General features: G+C 52.9%; 1 protein-coding gene and 1 pseudogene across 1 annotated transcript; both read right to left on the bottom strand.

Annotated features, from left to right (window-relative positions):
• Positions 1–295: 295 nt before the first annotated feature.
• Positions 296–3,378, bottom strand: LOC115849701 (dipeptidase 2-like). The gene is made up of 8 exons (XM_030851238.2): positions 3,244–3,378; positions 2,946–3,025; positions 2,494–2,620; positions 2,073–2,202; positions 1,707–1,848; positions 1,337–1,406; positions 1,041–1,217; positions 296–661 (listed from the first exon to the last, which is right to left on the bottom strand). Exons 1-8 carry the CDS (start codon positions 3,376–3,378, stop codon positions 296–298), a joined length of 1,227 nt encoding a protein of 408 aa, XP_030707098.2.
• A 77-nt stretch (positions 3,379–3,455) lies between these two features.
• On the bottom strand, positions 3,456–8,779 carry LOC132593711 (uncharacterized; annotated as a pseudogene).
• Between the last annotated feature and the right edge of the window lie 539 nt (positions 8,780–9,318).

The raw sequence follows: 9,318 nt of genomic DNA, 5'->3' as shown, positions 1-9,318 counted from the left end.
CAGAAACCAATTCTTATGGTATTCAATACCTTAATCTTGGACTTCCACCCTCCAGAACTGTGAGAAAATAAAATTCTGCTGTTTAAGTCATTCATTCTATGGCATTTCACTATAACAGCCCAACCAGACTAATACAGACCTTCGTGTACTGCAACGTCTGTATTATACCATATATAATATACAGAAGCTAAACAATGATTGTGAGCCAGAGATTACATCTTGAACAGAAGTGTAATGATGCTTGTGGTACTCACAACTTCACGAATTTTGTCAGAAAGATGTGAAAAAAAGTCAGTCAAACAACAGTTCTGATAGTGGATATTTTCTTTCTGTTTCTGACATAAAGCAGTGTCTGACAGCCTCCCTGATACCCATCAGTATCGCAGTTTTGATTCTGTGGCTCCAGTTCCACAAGGCACCAAGGTGCTGTGTACCGTCCATTATTGGGTTTTTGGGAGCTGTACCTATTGCCAACAGGTGGGTCAAACCACTGGGGCTCTTCTGAAGTCCTCCCCAAATTTGGACCCAGCTTCAGCTCCAAATCAGAGTTTTCAGAGAGCCCAGGGTGAGGCTCACTTGCCACAGTAGACACGTTGGCTAACGAGTTGCACTGCAGCACCCACACGGACAAGGACACCATCACGATGCCACCGTTCTTCTTCTGCAGGGGCGAACCAGTGGACCGTCAACTTGGCCCCCAGCACAGCCACCTGCCTGTTCACTCTCTCGGTCCCTGTGAGGAAGGTGTTCAGCCCTGGCTTTGAGGTCAGAGTCGTCTCCTCTCTGGGTTTGTGTGAATGGAGGAGCCGCAGCCCTGGTCTGGGTGGTGTCTTGGCCCTGGGTTTCCGGGTTTGGAGGCGTATCTTACCACCTAGACCCCCATCTAGGGCTCAAGAGTTCAGGGGCTGTGGACCATGGGTTTTGGGGGCAGAAGATATTTAACCTGGGGTTTGAGGAAATTGAAGAAGAAGAGGCTCAGGTTCAAGGGCTCCTGGTTTGAATCTCTTGCTTTAGCTTTGAGGGCCAGGGCAGTCTCTCACCAGAAGCTGCAGGATATCATCAGGAACATTCCGAGTATTCTTGCACATACCCCGGGCAGCTGAGTGGGAGAAGATGGCAGGTGCCTGTGACACTTCTAGGGCTCGCTGTGCCACAGCATCTGAGACATGGGACAAGTTCACCATCATGCCCAGGCGGTTCATTTCTGCCACCACCTTCTGCAGGGACAGGACGGGAGAGGGCATCAGGGCTGCATTTATCTTGTGTGCATTTATCTGTAGGGAATAGGTGGGGCTGTACATTCATGTGGGGCAGGGTATGGAACCTGGGTTCTTACCTCGCCAAAGCCGGTCAGCCGACTGACATTGCTGGAGAAGGGGTGGATACCCTTTGCTGAGCTCTGCGTCCTGCAGGATGCCCAGGAGGCAGTCTGACTGGTGGCCGTGACTTGGCTACAAGAGCCTAGAAAGAGGTTCTGTCGAACCGTCTACACCTGCAACTCCCTGGTGCAAGAGGAGGGACCAAAACTGGGCTGTGCCTGGTAGTAGGAGGGCCCTTCTGGGGATTCAGTCTTGTTCTGCAAACCTCCATTCCCCTCCCCACCCAGGTTCAGGGCCGGATCCCAGGGGTAAACTTGCTTTGGGCCCCAGCGTGATCTTGGGCAGATCCCTGCCTCACTGGGCCCTTATCTCCTGCACTGTGTTCACCAGGGCATGTTGCAGGTGTGGGTGAGTGTCACGTAGCGCACACCCAGCACACAGAAGGTACGCAAGATGGAGAGGCTACTGTCCAGTGAGTGGCCGTCCTCCACACCAATGAGGCAAGCCCACTTCCGGGCATTGTTGAGAGCTGGGGGCAGGTAGGTCAGATGATCATTTTCAGAGGCAGGGGAAGCTTACTGAAGTCCCTAACACCTACCACCACCAGTCTGTTTACCTTTTTTTGTTTGTTTTTTTGGCTGTGCCGCACAGCATGAGGGCTCTTAGTTCCCCCATCGGGGATCAAACCCGAGCCCCCTGCAGTGGAAGCGTGGAGTCTTAACCTCTGGATTACCAGGGAAGTCCCCCTTCTACCTTTAACTGAGGTCACAAGCTCCAGCTCAGAATAGGAGGCACACATGGGGCGGATGAGGTGAATTTGCTCCAGGGTGAGGCGCACAGCATCCCGTTCGTGGGTCTGGCATGGGACGTAGGCTGACCAGAACTGAGGGAAGGCCAGGGCTTAGTTTGGGCTTTGGAACTCCTTGGGGCTCAGCTGGCACAGCACTCACTGTGCCCGGAAGTCATATGTAATGTGTTGCTTTCTCTGTGGTACTTGGATGCCCGTCAGGCTGGCTCACTGTGACCCCTGTAGCCCCCAGCATCCATGGCATGACACTTTCTAGGTCACTATGGTAACTTAGTTCCAATGTGACTAACCTGTGGTCTCTGAGGCCCCCAAAGGGCCCCACATTCCCCAGCAGCCATGGTGGCACATTGTGTGTCCCTTTGGTACCTGGGCACCTCCGAGACCATCGTTCAGCCTGTCCAAGCTGGTCTGGCCATGGCTGAAATTGCGCAGATTAACATACTGTAGCCCGTTGTGATAAAACTGCCTCAGGACCAGGGGCATCTTGTTGTGGCTGGAGGGAGGTCAAGGCAAACGGGTGGGCTCCTTAGGTCTTGGGATCAGGCAGGACACATTGCCTGGCCTGGGCCAGCCTGGGGGTCCCCACCTCACACTGTCACACAGACTATACTAGGAGCAGCTGCGGCCTGGGCTGAGGGGTTCCCACCAGGGAGGGGATGACAGAGAAGCGGAAGGGCATCTGTAGATGATGGACAGGACATCCAGGGGTGGTGTGAGGGAGCCTCCCCACTAGCTCTGCATGCTCCGGACCCCCTCCCCTGCCCAGGGCCAGGCTAGGCCCCCACCGGCCCCCAGCAGCCCGCACACGCTGCAGCCACCCGTCCACAAGCAGGAAGTCCCGCATCAGGGCCCGCGTGCGCTCCCGCGGACTTGGGGTGCCGGAGGTGCCCGGCGTGGTCTGCACGGGTTACGGGTCGCAGCAGCAGACACAGCAGAGGCCGCTGGCTGAGTGCGCGGGGACCTTCCCCGGGCCGCAAGCTGCGCAGGGCCAGGCAGGCGGGCAGAGGCGGGACTGAGAGGGGCGGGCGATGGGGTTCTGCCCGTGGACTCAGGCCACCCAGCGGCGCGGACTCGCGAGGGGGGCGGGGTGAGGGAGGGGATACAGAGGCACAGGACCCAGCGACCCGTGTGCGGAGAGCCGCGATCCGCGAAGCCGGGCAGCCACAGGGCGGCACTGCCCTCCCGTCCCCTGCTCAGAGGCAGCTCCCGCGGGCTAAGCTGGCCTCTGCTGACAGCCCACTCGCCTCCCATCGCGGGTTCCCTCCGCCCCCGCCCCTCTTCCCACTCCCACTGCTCCGAGGGGGCGCCCTAGGTTGCTCTCCCCACCTCTAACCTTCCTGTCCAAGCTGGGGTGCTTCTCTCAGAGGGCCACCTTCAGCCCGAGGCCTCCCGGGAGCACACCTCGTCCCCATCTGCCTGCAGCCGGCCCCGCCCACCCCGAGGGCTGCGTGCGAGTGTCTCTGTGGCCACAAGTGCTCCGGGCTCCCAGTTTCCCGGTACTGGGCCATGGGGGCTGGTGTGGGGGAAGAGAGAGTTTCTGGAAATGGGGGGGTAACCTTGTGAGCTCTGGATTCAGGAAGGGGCCCTCTGCCCCCGACCTTCTCTCTCCACCTACTTGACTCCCCAACCTGCATGACCATTCTCTGGGCACTTCAACCAGCACCTGGGAACTATCAGGAACCTCCCCCACTTCTGTCACCCAACCTCAGGAAAGAGCGCCCTCAGGAGTCTCTACACCTCCCCAGGGCCTGAATAGAGGGACTTTTGGGATGTGAACTGAACAACCTTCTGGGGAGAGTCAGCGACCCTTTTACTCAACAGAGCAGGAAGCCAGTCAGCAGGCTATTTGAGTGGAAGGAAATGAAGTCGTTTCCATGGCAGCAGAGCCCCCACCGCAGCAACCTTCCTCCCAGAGCTGCTGGCTGACCTTCTGGCCAGGATCCCTCCTACCTCAGCGTGGAAGGCCCGGCCTCGTGGAGAAGTATAGGTTCTGAGGAAGACCTGGCACCTGGGTTCTGCTGCTACACTTGTCTTATCTTGTGGCCCTTGTGGCTCTAGCTTTCCCAGAAACCTCAAGGGCTAAGTGCTTGTGCATGCTCAAAGGCCGCACGCCATTCCCCATTTCCAGCCTCAGGCCCTCCCCCAGCTGCCTCCTCTAGGGACCCCCTCCCCTCAACACACACACATACACACACACACACACACGCACACACACACACACACACACACACACACACACACACACTGGGGATGTGCCTTCTCACAGAAGCTCAACCACTGAGATGCTTTAGGGGCTGTGCCCAAACTCCTTCATCCCCAGCCTCTCAAGTTTTGCTCTGATCCTTGGCACCCCCTGGAGCTGTTCCACCTTTGGAACCTTTCCCGGGTGGCAGGAGTGCCTAGCACAGGGGTAGTGACCTAAGTCTGAGCACTGGTGACCCTAGAAATCTGTTACACAAAAACATTTTATTGAGCAGTAAGGGACCCCACTGGGGACAGAAAGGGCTGGCAATAAAGGAGCATGTGAACCTCGGGGCAGGGTGCGTGCTGCTTGACTCTCCATCCTGTTCTTGCTTCAGGGAGCAGGTCTTCCTGGGTCTCTCTATCCTGCCTCCTGACACCCCAGGCAGGAGGCTCTTTGGGAAGCCACAGACTGCTGCTTTCCATTTCAAAAATCCCAGCTCCCCCCTGGTTTGTGGTGGTGGCCGCTGACAAAGGCTCAGGGCAGGATCCCATGTTGTAAACTGCTAAGGCTTCTCTGCACCCTGTCTCTGCTCCTGCATCCTCCTTGGCTCGAAGAGCATAGACGTTGCTTACTTCAGCTCACAAAGGGGCCCCTGAGGATTGAGCAGAGGAACGTCAGGTTTTCTTCCAGGCCAGCTTCAGCCCTGGGATGTTCAGGGCAGGCTCTCATTACAAACCTCAGTTTCTGAGGCTCCTGGCTTATGGCCGTTTAGTGTAGAAGGAGGCTCCTGGCTGGGGAAGGCTCAGACAGAACGACGCAGGTTCTAATCTGTGGCAGTGGGTGTGTGGGTGGGGTCAGTGCAGGAAGAGGCATTCGCTGCCTTAGGCAGTTAAACCATTGCCCTCTCTTCAGGATGGCTCACCTGCAAGATTCTGTGGGGTCCAACTCCTGGCACCATGTTACAATCGCCGGATTTTGGGTCTGGAGCAACCCAGGTCTTCGTTCGGCATTTCTGGAGAGTGCTTTCTCTTGGGAGCACGTCTGGGGACTGGCTTCTCTGCTTCCACCTTTGCTGGCGTGGCCAAAGGAACATCCCCGTAGGCCCGGTAGCCACCAACCAGGCAGTATGTCTCCCCATGCCGGTCCAACTGCGTTTCTCCACACCCGCGGTACAGGACATGGTAGTGACCAGGTGTAGAATGAGAAACGGGAGCCACTGCTACAGCAAAGAAAATCAGAACTGATCAGTCACTTCTGCTGTGCACAGTCTCCTGCCAGAATTTCCCTCTCTCATGTCTCTCCCAGTTTCTGGCTGAAGGCCTTTAATCTACTTGACATCGAAAACACAGCCTTGGCCCATCACCTCTATTGGTCCCAAGAGAAGGGACACTGGCTGCAAAAGCAATCCCTAGAGCCTAGGGCTGCAGCAGATGAGGAAGTCTCTTCACTGTTTCCAGGGAAAACAGTAGAACCCGAAAATAATGGCAATCATGATCCTCTCCATCTCTCCCTTCCACAACAGAGAAAACATTTCTTGCAGTCTGTCACTTCTGAGGCTTTAATGGAAGTGTCCTTCAAGTTTTAGAAAAAAATAATCTAATATAAATTGGTTAAGAACCCCGCCCACCTTGGCAACCCCTCTTGGGCCCCATGTATACTGCCTGTTGCAACCACACTGAACTCTAGCCCTCTGATACTTTTATGTAGATTAGAACAAGGCCAAATACTGAGGCAGAGTGATCAGGAGACTCAGAACCGGGTTCTGGGTACCAAGTCTAGGCTCACATCAACCCAGCCTCCTGGGACACCATCTCCTCAGCCCTCCAGTCTCATTAGCACTTCATCACCCCCCTTGGTTCTTCCGGTCTTCCCATCAATACGGCATCACCCTCTCCCCTAGTACTCAGCAACTCACTATGGGATGTGTCTGAGGGGACTGATATAGACGCCTACGTGATAGCACAGAGGTGTCTGCGTTTGAAGGTGCGGTTCAAGAATGGCCCTCTTCCTCAAACTGCTCCATTTACCATTTGCCAACAAAAATGCACTTGTCTTTTGCTAAGAGGCCAATCAGGAAAGGGTCTGAATGGAAGCATCCTGTAGCCCAAAGGGGAAGGCTACATTTATAAAGCTCAGAAACTTCCTGCACACTTGTCCAGGGATGACCTTTCACTTGTCCTCAGCAGTGAGCACTGTGGGGCACTGAAAGTGTCCCAGGTCACTGGTATTACTTAGAGCTGGGAAAGTGCTCAGGTGTATGTGGTGGGCAAGCCACACAGGAACATGTGGCAGCCAGGGGAGGTTGTGTGTACACCGCGCGTCTTGTACAGGTGCCCGGTCTCAGTGTACCTGCTGCACTGCCCTCCCAGGGAACAGTGAACAGGTTATAGTAAATATAGAAGATCTGGTCAGATATTCTCTCTCAGACAAACAAAGAGATTGATATCTGGTGGAGAACTTTCTCTAGGGAAAGAAGTTCCCTCCAGTGTAGGGAAGTTTCTCTGAGGACAGCACGTTTGCATAGTTACCCTGCCATGCAAACTGTCAGGCCTGTGAGGGCATCACTACCCAGTGAGGTCATATAAGGAACCTGTGACTTGCAGGGTGGGCTTCAGGAGGAGGGACAGTTTTGTGGAGGAGAGCAGAGTGGAGGCTGAGGTACTCTGCCTGGCCCCTCACACCTGGGCCTTCCCACCCATGCCCTAGTCTAGTAGACACTGCATTTGGGGTGTGCCGGTGGGCTAGCCAATCCCCAGGGGCCCCAGGAGGGCAAGAGAGACCCACATTGTGAGATTGGCTTGAGAAGCAAGATTAACGTAAGAGACAGCTAGGTTGTATGGCACTGACCCTAAGAGGTAGAGATTTGTGTGGCCTGGGGAATCAGGGAAGGCTCCTTGTCAGTGGGCCTGAAGGACAAGTGAGATTTGGACCCACGGGGAAGAGAGGGAAGACATTCCAGTTTGGAAGAATAAAAGCAAAGACACACTCTTCTCAACCTTGTCCTGCCCCAAATATAAATTCATAGCACCCTCACAGTGTTACAACTGAGGACTTAAAAAAACCAAGAGCTTAAGGGGCCTACCCAGTGTTACACAGGTAGTGCAGAGGTGTTCGGCTCAATGGTTAGGTTCATTTGGGGACTCCGGATTTAAAGCTGATAGGGATGTGAGGACAAGCTCATACCATTTCAAACATTTCCAAGTGATACTGAGAGAGATGTTAAAGATGCGAAATGAGGGTGCTGAATGACCTCACAAAGTGGGAATGGTGGGCCCATTTTAACATGAAATTGAAAAGAAATTCATGACAAAAGGACATAATACAAAATGACACCATAATCATAACACTCCCCTCTCCCCTGGAAGTAAAATTCATTAGAATCCTCTCTCTCTCTACTATGAAAGGATGAGATAAATACTCAGCAGCAGCTCTCATGAAAAACATGGTCAACAGTGTGAAGAGGTGTTTCTAAGACGATTTGGTCCGACTCAGAGACGGAAAGAAACAACTCTGCCCTTAGCCTGATCAGGTTCACGGGAAGGAACATTTGGGGCAGCCTTTGATAGTGCGGCAATGAGAGAGAACCTTCATTAGGAGGGGACTCCCTGTTGCCGACCTTGAAAAAGCAAAGATGGGACATTCGTTTACTGGGGCTGTTGCAGAGGCGATGTGCCCAGGAGGTAGAGACTGCTTTGACTACCATTTTAGAGGTTGGGCCACCCTGGTTGAAAACCACAGCACCTTCTATTCCTAAACTGCTTGAATCAGCGGATGCACGTTAGGACACACGAAGTCAGGCCCCATTGGAGCAGACTGCCTTTGGGAGTGGTAGAATGTAAAATGTGAAGGGGAATGCTGTGGAGGAGCAGGTGGGCCAGCATGAGACCATTCAGACTCTTCAAGGCTCCAGAGATTACTTGGCTGGGAGCATCCCTCTGATGTGGTGGGGGAACTTCTACCTTAATAGGACCTGGCTGGGCATCTGGGGGAGGCAGAATAAATGGTTTGTTAACTACGAGAGCGAGAGACTCACCTGTGGGGTTCCACAAAAGCACTTAAAAAGACTTGTACCTGGATTCTTGGGCCAACCCTAAGAAAACTTATCTAGATGTGGAGTAGAGCTCAGGAAGCTGCACTTTTAATAAGCTTCCTGGGCAGTCCCACCACAGTGGTCCATGGATAGAATGACCAAATTATTGTGTATTCTCAGTTGCTTTGGGGAGTCAAAGTGGGCAGTATGAGAAACTGCAGCAGGCATACGTATAAACAGGGAATATTCAAGGCAAACAGAGGTGTTTAGTTATTCTATGCATGAATCAGATTTGAGAAAAGCTAGCCTGGTTGTTAAAGAACACAACCCTTCCGACAGACAGACCAGATTCTGTCCTACTTACCTGTGTGATTTTGACCAAGTTCTTTTATCCTTCTGACTGTTTCTTCATATGGAAAAGAGCTATGGCTGTACATTTAACGCAATATTCTCTTTTGGCAAAAGTTGCTCTGGGTCCATTTGTGTTCTCTGCAACTTAATCCCTTCCAGGGTGCAAGCATTTTTAAGTTGTTTGGTGAAGTATTACATTTGACTTTCAACTGTTCATTACTTTGGGCAAGGCTTATGTAGTGCTGCAGAGACTAGAACCTATGCAGAGATAGTGAGAGGATATTATAAGCTTATTCTGCCAGTTTATAAGAAAAGTTTAACTTTTTCTCCTCTTCCTCCGCCTGACACCAAGAGATGAGAAAGAAGGCAGAGCCTGGAAATGCACACCAAGCAATACTTTTGTGTCAGTTTGGCTTTTATCCCTCTACCAGTACTTCCCATAGAGATTTCACCCAAAGTGCCTAAGCTTGCCATGGCCATTGTTATGAAGAAAGTTTCTCTCTATTGCTAGTCACATCCCTTTTTCCTTCTCCTGGGGGGTGCTAAATGGATGTTTGGGGGCAGGAAATAAAATTTAAACTAAAACATCAAAAAAATAACAAAAACAAATTGTTCAAGTGTTCTT

The sequence above is a fragment of the Globicephala melas genome, chromosome 17, assembly GCF_963455315.2.
Source record: "Globicephala melas chromosome 17, mGloMel1.2, whole genome shotgun sequence".
In the NCBI taxonomy this organism is placed as follows: Eukaryota; Metazoa; Chordata; class Mammalia; order Artiodactyla; family Delphinidae; genus Globicephala; species Globicephala melas.
The sequence above is the reverse complement of the archived record's forward strand: the minus strand, read 5'-3'. Positions and strand labels throughout refer to the sequence as shown.

Coding starts and splice junctions, on each gene's coding strand:
- LOC115849701 (XM_030851238.2), bottom strand. CDS start 3,378: ATGGGAGGCGAGTGGGCTGTCAGCAGAGGCCAGCTTAGCCCGCGGGAG. Junction 3,026..3,243: donor CTCCGCACACGGGTCGCTGG/GTCCTGTGCCTC, acceptor TAACCCGTGCAG/ACCACGCCGGGCACCTCCGG. Junction 2,621..2,945: donor GACTTCCTGCTTGTGGACGG/GTGGCTGCAGCG, acceptor ACCTCCCTCCAG/CCACAACAAGATGCCCCTGG.